This window comes from Melozone crissalis, unplaced genomic scaffold (genome assembly GCF_028551555.1).
Source record: "Melozone crissalis strain CALT ecotype California unplaced genomic scaffold, PUWL_Pcris_2 ptg000004l_1, whole genome shotgun sequence".
NCBI lineage: Eukaryota > Metazoa > Chordata > Aves > Passeriformes > Passerellidae > Melozone > Melozone crissalis.
This window is the reverse complement of record NW_026535782.1, coordinates 45,335,015-45,353,496: the sequence shown is the minus strand read 5'-3', so window position 1 is coordinate 45,353,496 and position 18,482 is coordinate 45,335,015. Positions and strand designations below refer to the sequence as shown.

At 40.4% G+C, this 18,482-nt stretch overlaps 1 protein-coding gene across 1 annotated transcript in view; it reads left to right on the top strand.

The window, feature by feature from the left end:
- Positions 1-399: 399 nt before the first annotated feature.
- The window catches only part of POLR3B (RNA polymerase III subunit B), a 71,756-nt gene continuing 53,673 nt past the window's right edge, over positions 400-18,482 (top strand). The window contains exons 1-10 of the mRNA XM_054272925.1: positions 400-465; positions 1,964-1,996; positions 2,525-2,581; positions 2,665-2,729; positions 3,113-3,188; positions 6,277-6,377; positions 8,137-8,228; positions 8,868-8,985; positions 9,999-10,107; positions 17,028-17,150. Of these exons, the coding sequence (XP_054128900.1) occupies positions 400-465; positions 1,964-1,996; positions 2,525-2,581; positions 2,665-2,729; positions 3,113-3,188; positions 6,277-6,377; positions 8,137-8,228; positions 8,868-8,985; positions 9,999-10,107; positions 17,028-17,150 (840 nt within the window). The remainder of the gene's footprint in view (positions 466-1,963; positions 1,997-2,524; positions 2,582-2,664; positions 2,730-3,112; positions 3,189-6,276; positions 6,378-8,136; positions 8,229-8,867; positions 8,986-9,998; positions 10,108-17,027; positions 17,151-18,482) is intronic.

The window sequence follows — 18,482 nt, the reverse complement described above, 5'->3', positions numbered from 1 at the left end:
TGTAAAGGAGAACAAATAAATTTGTAGGTGATTCAGCTACAGCATTCAATAATAACAATAATGATAATAATAACGCTAAAAGCTGGTTCCCCGCGTTGTTTAAATACTAAAAACTGCAGGAAACCCGTTTGAAGCTCAACTGCTCCGTGTCCCTGCCGCCTCCCGACCCTCGGCTGCGCCGGCGGGGGGCGGTGCCCGGCTCGGGGATTCAGGGGGGACCCCGGGCGCTGCCAGCTCCCCAGTACCCCGGAGGGCGGGCCGCAGGGCAGAGGCAAGGGCGGCAGCCGAGGCCTGGCTGCGCTCGGCGGCGCCCGGGCTGCGCGGGGCCGGAACCTTCGGGCGCCGCGCTGGAGCGCGGGGGGAAGCGCTGTGCTGCAGCGCCGCAGTGCGCGGGTGGCCATGGAGGCGCTGGGGCTCGGCGCGCTCACCCCGGAGCAGGCGGCGGCCCCGGTCAACACGGTGGAGGTCAGCGGGGCAAGGGGCAAGCGGCCGGGCGTGCCTCGGGCTCTCCCGGAGCGTGGCCGGGCTGAGCTGAGCTGGGGTGGGGTGGGGTGGAAGGAGTCCTCTGCAGGCGCACACGTGGAGTACCCCCTGCCCGTGCTGCGCCGCTCGGTGTGTGTTTGTGAGTGTGTGTGTGTGGGGGGGGTGTCTGGTCCGAGCTGCCCCTGGGCAGCCCCTCATGAAGCCGGGCTCGGCCTCCTGAGGTGCCGTCCCGTCCCCAGCGTCTGCCCCGCTTGCGTCCCCCGCGCAGAGTCGCAGAGCGATCCGGGCTGGAAGGGACCTCGCAGCTCGTGTCCGTCCATCCCCTGCCATGGCACCGCCGCCTCCTGCTGCACCAGGCTGCCCCGTGCCCCTTCCAGCCTGCCCTTGCAGTATTTACTTCAGATTGAAATCATTAGTCTCATCCATTGGTCATCAGTTTAATTGCATGACTATTTAACAGATTAAGCCCTTTTTTTAAAGACATAACATTTACATCATGAAAACCCGAAATCGACCGCGCTTCAGCTTTGCAGACTGCAAACGCTACTGCACATGAACCACGAAGGACCAATATTAAAAGCCGCACCATACTGCATGTGTTTCTTTTTACTTCATTAGCTTTGCCATTATTAGATGTTAAACTGGGATCACAAGCAAGATTAGTAGATTAACAAACAGCAGCAGTGGAGGCTGAAAGCCAAGAGCACCATCAGTATTTCTGTGGATAGAAGAAGGCTAACAACTTTCCACAGTTTTTTTTATCATTTAATTTTGTAGTATTTTTAAATGGTAGTAGAAAGAGAAGCATATGAGGGCTGGAAGCACTCCTCTTGAATAAAAGGATTTTGTCTCCAACCAAAAATATTTGCAAGTTTTTGCACTGCCGTGGTGGGAGAAAGTGGGGCTGACATAAGGAAATGTTCCCTGTGCTTATCGGAGATGAGAAATCCGGGAAAGTGTAGGAATCTTGATATACTTAGCACTTGTCAGTACTTTTGCTAAATCTTTGTAGGATTTAGAGTCCTGGTAAGTGTTACAGAGAACAAGTGCTGCTCCCAGCTTCTTGCATGTATTTTTTAAAGACAAAGTTGTAGGAAATCTTCCCTTTCTAGGAATATAATTTACAGTGTTAACAGAACAAAGCCAAAAAAAATGTTATTTGATCTTAAATGAGGACATGGTGTTAAAGAATTTTCTCAGAAAAATATATTTTCACATAAGCTGCTCTTAGGAAAGAGGCAGTGCCATTGCATCCTGAGAAAATGCTGCACGTATGGTTTACTGAGATGATCCAGGTAGTTTTTATCCATTCTCTGTGGGCTTTAGACAGTTGGGTTTTTTTCCTAAATGGATCTGATTTAAAATAATGTTACTGTTCAAAAAACAACAATAACAATAAAACATGCAGACAAAAAGGCTCCGCATGTTAGACATTTGGCTACTCCTTGGAAAGATGTTTCAACCTGTTTTTTGTTTTCAGGAAAAATGGAGACTTCTTCCAGCATTTCTAAAGGTTAGTGCTACACACTCATTTCATGGTGTGAATATTTCATCTCCTTTCTAACTTTACATTAGCTTCTTCTGGCTTTGACTGTTTCCGAGAATACTTGTCCTCACTTTCCTGTGGATTTTGCCTTTTGTTTTAGTTCCTTGCAGTTATCAGTAGACTTGTTCCATAGATTGTTTTCTTGATTAATTTACAGATTATTTTGTTGAGACATCCTCCTAGAGGTTTGCATATTGGTGTGGTTATTCTCAGTCCATACTGTATATATGTAATGTTTCCAGATTATTTTCCTGTTTTACTGGCTCTCAGAGACCCTGTCCATGCTCTTTATATGACAGCTCCAGTGTAAGCTTTGAAATGTAGTGTAGAACCAGAGTGAGCAACCAGCCCCTTCCCAGAAGTTTGTCCGCTGAAAGAATTTAGCAGAGTTATCTAATATCTGAAACCAGTTATAAATGCTTGTATCTTAATTTCTGGCTTCTGTGATTATTGTTACTGAAGCTGATTTTATGTGCTGCTTGCATAATTTTTCAGGTGAAAGGACTGGTGAAGCAACACATAGACTCATTCAACTATTTCATCAATGTCGAGGTAGGCTTTCCTGGGATGGGGGCAGAGTGGCTCGTAGTACTCAGAAAAGGCCATGGTTCCATTTTGTTCTTTTTCTCCTCCAGATAAAGAAAATCATGAAGGCCAATGAAAAAGTGACAAGTGATGCTGACCCAATGTGGTACCTGAAGTAAGCATGATGTTATTTCCGTATCAGTAGCAGCATGAGTACTATCTCATGGATTTGTTATCAGTTATAAAGTGTTTATAAGCACTCGTGTTGGTATAAATCAAGAGGATCTTTTCCATGACTTACCTCTTACTTTATGCAGTGAAAGATGGGAAGATTTAAAGGTTTATTGCACATGCAGGCTAAATTTTTATTATTTGACCACAGCTCAAATACAATGAGTTACTTTGGGAAAAACCATTACTTTGGGAAGAACCATTGCTCATTATTAATCAATTTGTGTTCATCAAGTAATTTCATTTTTCAGTGTATGTAAAATTTTGCTTCCTTTAGGTTGCCTGAAAAATGTTTGCCTCATTGCTTATTTTGAAACTGTATTACAGATACCTCAATATCTATGTGGGTACTCCAGATGTGGAAGAAAGCTTCAATGTGACACGACCTGTATCACCTCATGAGGTATTAATGTTTGCATCTATCTTGTTGAGTTTTTTTATCTTGGGAATGTCTTGGATAATAGCTGCATGTAATTTTGAGTATGTGCATGTTACATTTGGTAGTGCCTTGCATTCCACCATCACTATAAAAAGAAGCTCCAGAGACTTAAACATCATTGAATAAAGCTTTTTAATTTTATTTTAAATTGTTGAGGTTTTTTTGCTGTATTCAGTGTTTTGTGTTAGCTGAATTTGAGTGGCTTTCCATGGAAGTAGTGAAAAGTAGTTCTCTTGCTTCAACTTGTGGCTCTCCTCATGACAGAGCTGAAGTTCTCATGCCATAATGTAGGGTTGTTTGATATTCTTATTTACATCTTTTTAATATTAGCCTTGCTACTGTCTGCACCATAGGTCACTTCTGTCTCTGTTTCCCTTCCAGTCTTTGGGAACTTGTATCTGATTTATTTTTAAAGTCTGATTCAGAAAGCAAACATAGAACTTTTAAGCAGAAACAGATGGAAATTGTTGAAATTACAAGAACCTGCAGAAGAACATTATCCTTCTGGGGAGTATATTTAATTTCGTTGCTGTAGGCATGTAGGTTAACAAATGGATTGTGTACTTCTGGAATAAAGATGTGTGTTGGAGGACATGCTGCTGTGACTGAAATCAGAAACACTTTTGGTTTTGACCAGCAGGCTATAAGATAGCTTCTGAAAAAGCCATAAGCTAACATAAGCTTTGAACTTCTTAGGATTGTTTTCTTGTATCTATAAATCTAGAGCCATCCAGTTCCCTTCAAAGTGCTCAGGAACACACTGTTTCTCTCCTGTTACTGTGCTTTGAGATTTATACCACTGCCACAGAGGTAGTGACCACTTTTTTTTGGCCTCTGGAGGGGGAACTGAGCTTGGAACTTGCACTTATTTACCTGCATGCAGCCTATTGTCAACCTCATAACTGAGTTCATGTATCAGATGCTTTTTTCCTTGCTGTATCCACTTAATACTTGAAATGTCTTTTTTGTCATCCAATCTAGACTATAACGAAATACATTCTGTGCTTAGGAGAAATTCTGTAAGAATCAGCTGTGCTACTTGGGCATAGCCCCTTTCTGTTTCCAGTGACCTGACTCAAATCTCATTTGGTTTGATGGAAAGCTTTGGAATAAAGCAAATAACTCAGCCAGGTGTAATACATGATAGTTGATATATTTCACAAATGTGTAGCTAATGTTCAGTCAGTAGATGTGAACATGTGAAAAATGCAATAGGAAACCTTTCTTCCATATGAATGAAATTGCATGCAAAAAACTGTTTGTGGCAAACAACTCATATTCAAGAATTTAGGTTTTAATAATGCTTGCTTACTGTATAGCTAAAATGACTGTACATACAGATGAAGGCAAAATAAATGCTTATAGAGCATACTGACGTTGAGTTTAGAACGAGATACTCTTGTATCTCATGTGTTCTGATTGATGCTTAATGCTAGTGCATAATTTCTCTTTATTTTTAGTGTGCTGTACACAAACGGAGGCCACAGTTGCTTTCTTAAGTAGGGTGCTGCTCAGGTCAGGCCTGAGTGCCTAAAAAAAATATTAGACAGTCAGGAGTTTGCTGTTATATTTCTCTGTTGAAAGCTCATAAAATTCCTTCCCCGAACCACCTAAAATCATTAGATTTTCATGAGGGTCTGAGTGTATATCAAGTCACACTTGTCTTTTACTTTCAGGTGTCTGTAGTAAGACATTACTTTAAGGAAGGTGATACAAAAATACACATGCTGGAATATTACACTGTGACTTGTATTTTATATGTGTCCTGTGTTAAAAAAGCACACACAGAGAATCCCAAGGCATTTTTCCCCCAAGCAGTACTAAAGAGGCTAACTTTCTTTTTCCCCCAGTCCTTATGGGAGTTTCATGAACTATTCATACAGACGAATTTAAAGTAATTAGAATATGGAAATATTCTCAGTTACTTTTTAATTGGATGTAGTTGCTGGGAGCAGAATGGCACCTAGTTTCCTGCAAGGCATGGCTTGAAAGCTGCTGGGATGTATTAGTATTTTATTACTGGAGAAGAGGTTTACTGTGTAGTGCAGAGAGGAGAAGCATCCATTTTGTGATGACTCTTGAGGTGTATTTTTCCATCGAGCTGCATCTTCAATAAACAGCATGATCTTAATTGCCTTTTATTAGTACATAATCAATACACTGAAAGACTGCAGAAGGATAAATGTGCAAGTCTGACTACTGCTAAACCTGTAATCTTGGAGCTGAAAGGTTAAGCGTACTCAACGAGGTCATGAATGTCCTGCTGTGAGTTGCTCTGTTGCGTTCAGCAGATGCAGTAAGGCGTGTCTTGGATGAAGAGACACAATACCTTAAGGTCTGGCAACATCTTAGAGTGAGGCTGGGGAGAGCAGACCAGAAAGGTTGAATTAGAAATGATTGAGCCTTGAGGTATCTAATGCCCTAGATATGTTTCTTCTGCTTCTCTTGGTCTCCAGGGAATTTGCAGATTCCCGCAAATTCTGTGAATCTTTGCAGGAAGTGATTCTGTAGTGAACCTTCTGTAAGTCATCATTAGAAAGGGTACCATACGGTGAGGTTTGCTCATTCTGGTAGTAAGGTAATGGTGTCTCTCTCAATCTTGTGCCTTTCCATTTTGTCAGACTTTAATATGGCAGCACAAGTCTTCAGCTGTTGGGAGTCTGCATGCAGAAATGTCCCTGAGCTGAGCACTGCTCAGACACACTGTGGTCTTTGTGCCAGCTCTGCTGATTAGACCTGTTTGCTTAATTAGACCTGTTGGTTTAATTAGAGAGTTTAGAAGTTAAGCTGTACAGTGCTGTTTTCTGAAGGCACAGAGCTGCTTTTGAAAATCAGAGCAATTGTATTTGGATTTTCTTGGATTTTGTTTTAAACAAAAACAAAACGGAGAGTTTGTCAAGTATTCTTCAGGTATGATGAAGATCTTGCTGAAGCTTTGTTTTGCTTCATTTCTTTGTGAGGATTTACAGGACAGAGCAAATACAGGCTGTTTTAAGAGATTCTTGGGCTTGAAGTCAGCACCTGACGTGTTGCGTGGCTTTTGTCCTTTCAGTGCCGCCTGAGGGACATGACCTATTCCGCACCGATTACCGTGGATATTGAATACACCCGAGGCAGCCAGAGGATCATCCGCAATGCGTTACCCATTGGCAGGTGAGACACCATGTACTGAGCTGCTGCTCTCAGTTTTCATTTGGTGCCATGCTGGGAAGTGTTTTTACTGCAAAACAGATGTAGGCCACCCTTGCTTCCTTGTTAAAAGAAACAGTGAGCAGGCAAATCTCCATAAACTGCTGTACAGGATTTTTTGGGTCTAAGATATTCTTTTGCAAAAGCTTCTGACAATGTTTCCTTCCAGAGAAGGATGGATACAAGCATGAATGTTGTCTCCAATTCTGTTGATATAAAACCACAGAGGAAAATGCATGCCTGGAGCTGCAGGCTGCATTATTGTAAAATGAAATGAAACATGTTTGCTTTGTAGCCAAATTACTCAGTCTTTCATACATAGTATGTAGACTAGCATCTGTGGAAGGTGGATGATAAAACCAGTAAAGCAAGCGTTAGTTCTGCTGTGCAAGTTAAGCTTTCATTTAAAATTGCTTAAGTTACGTTACTAGACTGGCTTTAAGGGCATACATGCAAAAAAAGTTTTTTGCTGTTAAAAACTGTTAATATCTAGTCATTATGTCCATGGGAGATAATTTTACTCATCTGTCCCTAGGATTATGCTTATTTCCTTTGGCCAGTGCTCTTGTTTGACATGCAGTTTGGACGGGGACAGATGTTTCACTGGAGTTTTCAGTAATGGCATTTAAGTATTCCACTTTACCTTATGCCAACTGCTTCCCATTTCTGAAATAAACAGCCAATGCTTTAAGCTTAAATTGTGTGTGATAGATTTTGCTTGTCATATGAAGCTTCTTATGTCTAGGAAGCACTTTCTCAGTGAAATATAGTGACAAGATTGCCTTTTTTTCCTCTGCAGAAGTACAGAATTTGAGTTCATCAGTTTACTTTTAAGTTATAAGAATATGAAAACAGCAAAGACTTAAAATAATTTATGAGATTTGAATACAAGAAACATAGCCGAATCTTGCTTTTTATTGAAGTAAATTTGAATGAAAAATTTCAGAGGTTGAAAATATTTGTGTGGTAGAACTAACAAATAATTTTTGTCAGTACTTCATCCTGTCAGATCCTGAAGACCTCCATGAATGCAGACTGCCCAACTTCCCTGTGCAACTTTTGCACTGTTTGGCTGCCCTCGTGGTGAAGAGATTTTGCCTTATATGCAGTCTGTGAATCTTTAGTTTCTCTTTTATTTACTTCCCTAAGCATTGAATTTCTTAAAATTTCTTGGAATCTCTCTTCACCACATGTTGCTTCACAAAATGCTTGCTTGCAGGCTTCACTGCCAGGACACCAGGGAAATCAGAGTTACTGCTGGGGAAACTTCATGCTTATGAATTAGAGGCACTATCTCTCTGCAGCCAGAAGGTGTCATTCCTGTGTGGGAAATCAGATGTGAACTAACTTTCTTATAAAAACTGGTAACAGTGGATCTGCAGTGGTGTGTTCTTCTCTGTAGACTGTTCTGAGAACCAGGAGTCTTTGCACTAATTGTCATTGGCCTCAGTGACCCTGCTTGTCACAATGCCTGAGTAGCCGCAGAACAATTAAGTAGGAAGTCTGTGTTTTCTGCTTGCAGATACCCAATTTCAGGTCTCCTTTCAATTACATGTTCAATGAAATAAGGTGGGCTTAAATGAAAACCTGTTGGTTACAGCATGGATGAGTTCTGATCACCTTAAATGTGTATCTCCAGTTTGTTCTGGTTTTTGTTCTGAATTTGACTATTCATATTTTTCTGTCTGAGTCTGAAGTAAAATTGTAACTGATTTTCTTGCAGAATGCCTATAATGCTGCGTAGCTCCAATTGTGTACTTACTGGGAAAACTCCAGCAGAATTTGCCAAACTAAATGAGTGTCCGTTAGATCCAGGTACATTTTCACTCATGTTCTTTTTTTCCCCATCTATGCTTTGAGTTTTAAATCTTTTTCAGCAAAGAAATACCCCTTTGGTATGTTTCCTGCCATCATGAAGTCTTTGTGGAAGCTTCTCAAGTGTCTGCTTGCGACTAAAAGAAATTGTTGGGGTTTTGGTTGAGAACATGAATAGTTGATATTTGCAGACAAAGTTTTCAACCTCAAAAAGCAACACACCAAAATTTTGAGTATTTTATTTTGAATTTTGTGTATATTGTTCTGCAGTGATGTGCTGTGGGAGAAAAAAGATGGAATTCATTCACTGAAGATGAAACAGATTAGGAAAGAGAGGAGTATGATGTCCTCCAGAGTGGAAACTCGCCTTTGTCATTGCCTTTTTTTAAAGCAAGAATAAAGTGTTGCATAGTATTATTTGATATCTAGAGAGGAGTTGGAGGGTTTGGTTAAAAACCAAGCAACTTCTTTGGTTTTTATCTGTCAAGTTTGTTCATTACTCATTCTTTTAAGGGAGAATTTACTCTCCCATTGTGTACTTGTGGTTTACTTTCAAATAATTTATGTTTAAAGGCATATTGGAGGAGGCAAGTAAGGTGCAAGGGTACTGACATGCAAAATATTTTTTCTGTTAACTAGGTGGCTATTTCATTGTTAAAGGTGTAGAGAAAGTCATTCTTATTCAAGAGCAGTTATCCAAAAACAGAATAATTGTTGAAGCTGATAGAAAAGGCACAGTTGGCGCTTCTGTTACCAGGTATGGTAAATTCCTACCATTACATAAAGGAGATTAACCCAAAGATTTGGTACTTCATTGTTGTAGTTGAAATAGCTGTGGAGATTTCTTCCTATTATAGTTGAACCAGAAAAAAGCTGTAGATATTCAATGCTCCTGTCTTGCTACTGTCATTTTGTATGCTACAACTTCAGCCCCTAAACAGTATAATATTCCTACAAAAATCAATGAGAGTTGTTCATGTGTTTCAGGATTCATCTCAGATTAGGAAAAGCAAGTTCTAATTTTTACTGTAACAAAGCACACTTTATAATTGATGGTGTTTGGTCTCAGTTTGCAGCAAGTAACATGAAGTTACTGCAGTGGAAATTGGATGTAACCTTTTATCTGCCTCTCTACATAAAATTGGCATAAAAACTTCTAAAGGTGAGGGCAACTGAGGAGGAAACAAATGTTTTTGTACAACACAAATTACTGAAAATGGCAAAGCAGTCTAAATTTGGCCTTTCCTCCTTGATCAAGTTTTGTTTCTATTTTATTCGGCCTTTGGTTCATTCTTTTTTCTTTCTTAAGCTGCATTCTGGTCTATTCTATTGTGCTTGTCAGTTGTGAGAGCTGTTTTTTCTACTCCAGAGGCATCCCACCTCTCCCAGATACTCTGCTGTCTCTCAGTAAGTCTGGGTGAGGTTAATGGGGCACCAAGTGCTGTTACATCATGACCACTGTTGCTGCAGTACTTGTTCAGTTTGACCTTGCTGGTTACATCAAAACTGATTAGCAAAGCATGTAAAGATCATTTTGAAAAGTACAGACTTCTACTTGCTTAAGTCAAACATTCCAAATTGTCCCCAGCACAGGTGAGCCTTGTAGTTACAGGCTGATTCCTGACTGGTTTGATGTAATTTTTCAAAGAGGAAAAAGTGGGATTAATTCAGCTGAAAGATTGTTCAAGCTTGCTAAGTTCTATACAAAAGATTGTAGGAGTCAGTGCAAACACTCTGTTGGACATAGTACTATTTTTATTTTAACTTCAGTTCCACTCATGAGAAGAAGAGCAGAACAAATATGGTTGTGAAACAAGGAAGATTTTACCTGAGGCACAACACTCTGTCAGAAGATATTCCCATTGCAATCATATTTAAGGTAACACAGTTGTTTGTTTGGGAAAAAAAAAAAAAGAAAAGGGGAAAGATGCTGTGCTGTAACTCAAGAATGAAGATTGACAGCAGCTCTCAGGTTAATATGTACAGAAGGACTTGGCAGAGCTTAGAAACTGCATGTTTTTTTCCCCTGGGAAGTAATCTTTATTGTACAGCAAAAAGGAGAATAAGTGCTGTATTTTTTGCAAGGAGAACATTGCTGAGCCAAGACAAATACCTGCCACCCCCTTACTCTGCCTTGTGAGGTGTCTCTGTTGCTACAGGTAAGAAGCATTCTGGTTTGTTATGAGCTGTGTTGCAAGTTGTGCTAAGGGTCGTTGTTTCTGGTTTTTCTCTGTGGAATCAAATGCATGGACTAGGGCCAGGAGAGGTGGTGGATGGACATGGTCTGTCCAGCTGCTGGAGAAGGCAGTAGGGCATGGGCAGGCCTTAGGCTGAGAGCTGTCCTGCCAACAGCTGGAGCTCCTTCCTGTCCTGTCCTACTTTGCTACTGCCTGTGGGCTTACAGCCTGGTACGTTGCGTGTGCAGGAGGAAACTGGGCTGCGTCCTTGAAAGCACAAAAAAGTCTGTGGCTGGAGGGATCTAGGCAAAACTCTCTTTTTCTGTTCTCTGTAGTAGGTTACAGCCCAGAAGGTTCGGAGAGGTGGTCCCAGGAAATGATGTGCCAGGAGGGGGCAGCATGAGGTTGCAGCATCCGAGCTGGTCGTGCCTGCAGTGCAGTTATTATTTACGGGTTTTTCTGAATTACCACAGCGCTTGGTGTGCCTTGGTAGCAGCAGATAGTTTAATCGTTGGGTTTAGACTTGAGAAGTAAATGGCTGTTGCCTCTGATTAAGCAAATCTCTTCAAATAAGAGAGGAGATCATCTGTTTTTAGTGACCGGGATTAAAGGAGTTTGAGAAGGTATTTATGGACAGAAATGGCCATAAAAGTACCAGAATTAAGTTCAAAATTCTTGTGTTGAAGGAAAGTGTTAATGTGGCTCTTAATCCCTCTACTCCAATACCAAACTGCTGATTCCACCTTACCTTATAGACCTCTATTACATTTTGTCACCCTGTGCTGGTACAGATAAATACCAGCTCACATAGAGTAACTGCTGTGGGTTGTTGTCTGAGGAGATTGTTGTTGGCTTGTTTATCTAAACAGAATTGTACTGACTATTTTATTGCCTTCTGACAATGCTTGCTATAATTATCCCCCTCTTCATAAGTATCTTTTATATTTTAGATAATATTCCCTTTTTTTTCATTTATTAATTGAATAAGGGGTTACAGTTGTTATAAGCTCTTGGCTGTACTGCTTTTCAGTTTTTTATATTTATTTAATACAGTATCCAATTAGCTAAACCCACTTTAACTATTCTGAATGTTCCATTCCAGCAGTTCTCATGAGTGGTCATCTTTTTTACCCTTTAATGACATGAAATTCAGGGATCTTCTTTCTACTTCTGGTGAGTCTCCAGCTGAAAATGAAAGCAGTCACCAGTCTCCAGTTTTCGTTTCTTGGGCATTGCTGTAATGTGCTATTGCTTAATTCTATTTAACTATTGTAAGCAAGATTACAAACACAATAGCCCTCAGCCTAGAGAATCCCAAACCTAGAGATGCCTGTCTAACTTCTGCTCTCTCACATGGCAGTACTATACACTGGATATTTGTTGGAAAAGCAAGGAGAATAATTCCTTTATGCCAGCACCCAAACCTTGGGCATGAAGCATGTGTCTTCCTTGTTACTGGTAGCTGTTCTGCTTGTGATGTAGAGATCCACAACTACAAGGGACAAAATTAAGCTATATAGACAATCTAAAGTCTGAAGTTATGACTGCCTTTGGATCCTCAACTTGTACTGAAACAGCTACATGTTTAATTTCTAATTAAAAACTGAGATGAGAAAGCAGTGGCAAAATCTATTGCTCTGCATTTCCTCCCAAACCAGCTAAATTCCACAGACCTCTGTGTTTTGACTAAGATAACAAATAGTTATTGGTTGCCATTCAGTGCATTGGCCAGCTAGAGGGGACAGTTTGTCAGGGACTATCTGAGAGACAGTGAGCAATTTTTAATTGTCTTTCTAGTCCCTATAGCTTTAATTGATATTCTGTATGTGACTTAAGAAGTAGATCAGGTGCAGAAAATCAGAAGAGAAAGCAAGTGTTCCAGATCTATAATCCAATGTGTATTTAAAGCTACTGCAAGGTGGAGGTGTACTAGTATATCCTCTAGACATCTTTGTCAAAAGCAAGGACTGGGAAATAGAAAACATTACAAACACTACCAGCTGACAGAACTGAGGCCTAAAATTCTTAGAGCTCCCTAGACTAGAATCTAAGGTCATCTTTGTGTTTCAGGTGTAAAGTCATGGACAGAGCTGCATGCCAGGGGAAGACCTGAGCAGTGTTCTCAACCTTGCTTTTAGTGAGGAATGAGGGGCTTTTAGTGAGGAATGAGGCACTTGGGCTGTGGGGAGCCATGGAAATAGAGTAGATCTAAAGGTCCGTTGATCTGGACAGATAGGGACTGGGTTGTGTGGGGTCACCCTAAAGGAGGCATCTGCATTCAATTTGTCCTCCTCCATAACTGCAAGCCAGAATGACCTTGTCCTGTTGCCTTTTTTTTTTTTTTCTGCCATCCAGACCTGTAGGGATCTTGGGGATGGGTGTGTTCAGATGTTTTACAGCCAGTTGTGCCAAGCACATGTAAGTTGTGGTTTTGTGAAATTTAGCACATTGACCACAACTAACTGAAATTTCATAGGCTACAGAAGGCATGTGCCTGGCACTATTCTAGGGCAGACTTGGGGTATCTGCTCTTTAGATGTGTGGGAGTTAGAGCTTTGTAGCTGTGCTAGCTTAAACAGTTCTCCCTAACCTTTCTTCTTATATGTGACAGAAGCATTAGAAGCATTTGTGCAGTCCCTGTATGTGGAAATGCAACTTTACTTTTGAAATAGTGGCATAAAGCAGACAATTTTGCCCTTTAATTATGTGTCTGTTGCAGTTTTTAAAGTTCTGTTAGCTGCCTTGTAATGGGAAATAAACACGGCTAATTTGCTTCCTGCTTACTTTGTGACACTTCTTCATTAGTTAATATACATATGCGGCCACAGGGGTATTTATTTAGGGTATCTCGAGCTACTTTGCAACCCCAAGAGACCTTTGTTTTACCTTTGTCAGTTGTCCACATCTCATAGGGCTGTGTGAACTGTGCACAGTGCTCTTTTGAATATGTTGGGCTAGGAGGTACACATGCTTTACCTGGGGGACTTGGACAGTTTCACATAGCAGTGAGCATTGGAGGAGATGTGGAATATTTGTGTGGTATGTAAGGGTGTTTCTATCCTGAAAATCATTCGAGTTGAAGGTAAGATGGTGCTGCTGCTTTTGCAGGAAGCTCCCTACACTGAAAGGAGTTAGAGCTGCTCAAAGGTAAGGGCTATTTTTCTTTTGAGTTTGTGATCTTGATTTGGTAGGTTTGAGTGAACCCTGGCAGCTGAAGTAAGTGAAGGTTGCATGCTGTATCCAAACTGGTTAGGGAAGGAAGAGGATTATAAATAACCTCCAGGGACTTAAAACTTGAATTTTATGACCTGCATCACTAGATGAAGTATCTTTAGTTTATGTGGGAGCTGTAAGAAACTGCTCTAGGACCTGTGGCAAAAGATTTGAACAGCAAGTTGAGTTTGATTTTTTCAAACCTGCTTTAGCCTTGGAGCTGTTCTAAGGTGCAGCTGTAGAGGAACAGCTGGGTGGTGGTCTGACTGAATCTGCAAGATTATGGGTTCCCATGGCTGTTGTTTCATAGCTCATATCTTTTGAATTATGAAAGTTCCAGACCAATTCTATCTGTGATGCCTTGAACTTCCCTGACATCTTTTTAATCCAGTCATCTGCCTGTCTTTGTGCTGTAATTTAGCCTGATGGAGTGCAGAACTCCATTCTAGGGAAGTGCCATGGAAACGCCTAGACATCATCATTAAGACATGAGCTGGGGGAGGAAGGGCTGGGCTCACACTCTCATAGGTACCTGTGTGTGCGCACACACTAAGGTGGACACACACATTTGGGCAGAGGGAAGCTCCCCAGTCCTAGGAGGGAGTTGAGCCCACTTGGATCACTTTCTTCCACTTGAATTCAGAATGATCTGAATATTCTGAATGCTTGCTTTGCCTTGTCTGTTTTATGTACATTGACTGCTAGCCTTCAGCTGTGGTCTTCAGCAGCTGCTCCTGTCTCCTTCCTCATCCTTTCAAAGCCACTGTTAAATTATGGTTTTACAACGTCTCCTTCCCTCCTCCCCTGTAAAATTATCCCTTTGTGACATTGCCTTCCAATCAAAAAGAAGCAAGACATCTTGTCTACTGCTTTGCTTCTATGTTAATTCCCTTTCCCTCAGCTTTGTCCCAGGACTGCGAGTGTTTTAAGCGTAGGGCCTATTCTTATATTGCATGTCCTCCGTGTTTCTGTAACACAAGCAACAACCAAGGAATATTTTGTTACTGACCTCATGATGTTACAGGCTAATTCTGGAGTTCTTCTCTTGTATTGGTTTGGTTTTTTAGTTGTTTGTTTGGTTTTTCTTGGAAGGGTATCATCAGGGCTAAATTTACTGAAAACCAAAGTGTTAAGATTACAAATGTGTCTGATGGCAGCCTGGGCCTGCTGCTCATCCTTTCAGTGTTGCATGTAGGTGGTTTTGTGTATACAACTATGCTGAGGATGGTTGAAAGTATAAAGGAGAATAAACTGGTTTATTTTTAGGCTGTTGTATTAGCACATATTTTTCAGTCCTTTGCCTGAGTTTTAGTCATTACTCATAAATTAGTTTTGTTCAATTTGCGCATATTTAACAACGCGACATATGTTGTTTGCTGACAGATCCTAGCCTTTCCCCTCAGAAATTTAGAATTCTCAGATGATTTTGCTGCTACAAACTCCAGCTAGAAAGGCATGCAGGCATGAAGATCTGTCTTACTCTCATCCTTTTGCTGTAACACTTGATCAGAGAATTCATCAAGGCAGAAGAAATGATCAACCCTCTTAATTTACTACGGCTTTCAGTTTTTAATGGATGAAAAAATGTAATAACAATTCAGATTGACTTCCCCCCCCCCCGCAGATTTTATATGACACTTAAGATTTTGTTGCCGTCCAAAAATTAACCTGATGGACAGAAATAGGGTGATACCAGCTTGCAGTTGGTGTGCTTTAGATAAATGTATTCGTATTATATGTCCCTAGAATGGCACAAAAATTTTGTTCTTCTAAAAACTTCTAGACTAAGTGCAATAACTGTATTAATCTAGTTGTTGTTCCTAAACTAGTTCACTGGTTAGCTGTTAAATTCTAGACACATGGAACCTTACTGTTGTGAAGCTTTCATGCTTTTGTAGACTTGTCTTTTCAGTCTGGCGAGGAGGGAATTTTGTTAACTTCTCTGCTGAGATTTTTTAACTACTGTGTGACCTTATTTAAAAGGGTGAGAAAGTGTAATAATATTTGAAAAACAGAGATCTCAACCACAATAATATCACACAGCCAACTTCTGGTTCTGAAAAGAGCCTTGAGATCAGAGGGGTAACTATTTAATGGGACCAAACTAAGATGAAACACTGATACCTGGTGAAGTAACTGTATCTTGAGTTGGCATTCAAGTCTGTCTGAGATCCTGCAATTGTGATCTGGGCTTTGCATTAAAAGAGGAGAGTCCTCACACTGTTCTGGGTGTGTGATACTTCCGCAGCACTTTTAATTTCTCATAAACCACAAGGTGAAAAGACAGTGTTTGAATTTAAAGGAACTTCGACCACTTCTTTGTTCAAAAAGAAGGAAATTAAAGAAAAAATGCTGAATACTTCACAATTAGTGCAACAGTTTTGCAAGGGAACAGTTTTAGCTAGGTGTTAAGCAAAGTGACTCTCCAGGAAGGCAATAAGAAGGAAAGGTATTTCTGCATTTTTGAGGAAAATGTGAGGTTTTGGGGTACTGCCAGTTTTTAATGAGAACCAGAATACTAGAGTCTACATAGGCCGTTATTTACAATGGTCTTTGTGGCAGGCACTTTGGAGAATAATGTGAATGCAAACGTAACTTCCTCACAGAGTTCTGAGAAACATATTATAACTCAGCCAGAAGAGGTTTAGTGAGATTATTCCATTTCTTGATATGGCTGAGCTCCAGGCAAATGCGTGAAGCGGGGGGAGCTTTAGCACCATCTGGAATCCACAAAATCCTTCACTGCTGGCTGCCACCTTGAAACACTTACTAATAGAGAGATTTTTCTAAACCTGTTAAGCGCTTTCTTAGTTTATTAAGTTTTTTCCGCGGTATAAAGTCTAACAAGGTGTCCATGGACCAGTGAAATAATAGAACGTCTTTCAAGTGGAATTGTGTAGTGAAGTCATCTTCTAAATCCAAAGAGCTGCAAAGGGGGTAAAGTGTAACCATTTCTCGAATATGATGAGCTACATCACAGTCAGCGGAGTTTGCAAAATTGCTTGGGGTAAGAGACTGTGAGTACTCCTTTAAGAAATTTTGCCTTCCTTTCTTTATTGTAGATTCTGACTTGGCTTTCATTGTTAAACACTTTGGTTTGTTTTTGCTCAATATTTTTTTTCCTTAAGAAAAAAACAACAGAATTTAACTCCTGGCAGTGAAGAAAAGAAAGAAAACCCCATATAGGCTCTCCAAAAAGTGTGTGTGTTCCTGCTGCTTATCAAGATTTCCATTTAACGTTCTTCCATAGCTGGAATATGTGCTGCCAGTGCCAGATGGCACAGATTCTTAGAGAAGAACTAGCTCTTGCTTAGTAGTAATACAGACAAACAATACCAAATTAGCATAAGCAAATGTCAGTGAGTTAACATAAAGCCTGTGTTATTTCTGCCTTTTCTTCTTTTCCTAGGCCATGGGTGTTGAGAGTGACCAGGAGATTGTACAGATGATTGGCACAGAGGAACATGTGATGGCTGCATTTGCTCCTAGTCTGGAAGAATGCCAGAAAGCTCAGATTTTTACACAGATGCAGGTGTGCCTTTTCACATGGCCAGAGACTATAAAAATCAAGACAGTGGATATTGACCACGTTGCTGTGTCAGCAATGGACATAGACTTTCTGTTTTAAAATTTGTTTTGGGGGTTTCTTTCAAGCTGAGGCTTTTTAAAGGGTCAGGACTTGCCAAACGTGAGACTTGACTCTCATGACCTAATTGGAGAAGAAAAAAATTGAAGTCAAGCAATGCTTTGTTTTCAGAAGCCCAAGGTTGTGTTTTAATAGCATAACCCTGTTTATAAAAAATAGCAATGTCCATAAAATTAGGGGGATTTGTTGAAGACATTTTTTAAAAGAGAATTGCAAGACCCATTTTGCTGAAGCCCTGTTGATGTGGCTATGACCATTTAATCATGAGTAGATGTTCTTCTGTTTTAGTCTCCTGTATGAAACCTGCGTAGCAGCTACCCTCTGTCTTGCTAAAGACTCAGCAGAATTCTCTTAGCTCATGCACCTTTTTTAGTTAGCCAGAACATGGGCCATTTTCCTGGGAGCAAATGGGTATATATATTAATCTGCTAGAAGAAGCTTTTGGAGATTAATCTTATTTCTGCTATTTCATTGTAAACTTTGTCAAACCACTCCATTAAAGTTAACATCTTTCTGGTTTTCATCTTTGGGGGCTTTTGAGGGTTCCAGTTAGGTTGAAGAGCTCCTAATTCAGAGTCAGATGAGTAAGTGAGCTGGAGCAACACAGAGGAATATGAAGTGTTCAGAAAGTTAGAAAAACAGACAGAAATACAGAAGTTATTCTGTGCAAGAATTGTCAAATGAAGTTAATAGAGAGATGGCTCTTTGTGGAAGAGTGTAACAGATGGAAAGAATAATCTGTCATTTATTGGAGAGGGTGACTCTTTCATGTAGCTTCATGACTTCCAGGCAGAAACTTCCTGTGTGGGCTTGGATAGCTTCTTGACTCATCTAACTAGGAATTCTGCAGATTGATTGACAGCTGGTAGGAGAGGTAGAATTCACTGCAAGGCACTCCTGGAGACAGACACGGATGCCATACAGTAGCTTTTGGTGATATTAAAGAGAGAGGTTTAATGGTTTAATATCTGGATGAAATTTAGCAAGTAAACAAAAGGACTGAAGGTGAAAAGTCTAATTAAATAAACTGGATATCTTTGGAATTTTTAGAATCTTTTTTTCTACATCTCTGCCATATCCTTTCTTTTAGTATCATAGTAATAATGAATTTCCACTTTCCATTCCAAATGTTACCAACCTGTGACAAACACATTGCATGCATAGTCAGTTGTGTCAATTTTCAGGAATTTTTTTGTTAGTTAAGTTTTGGTTGGAAAT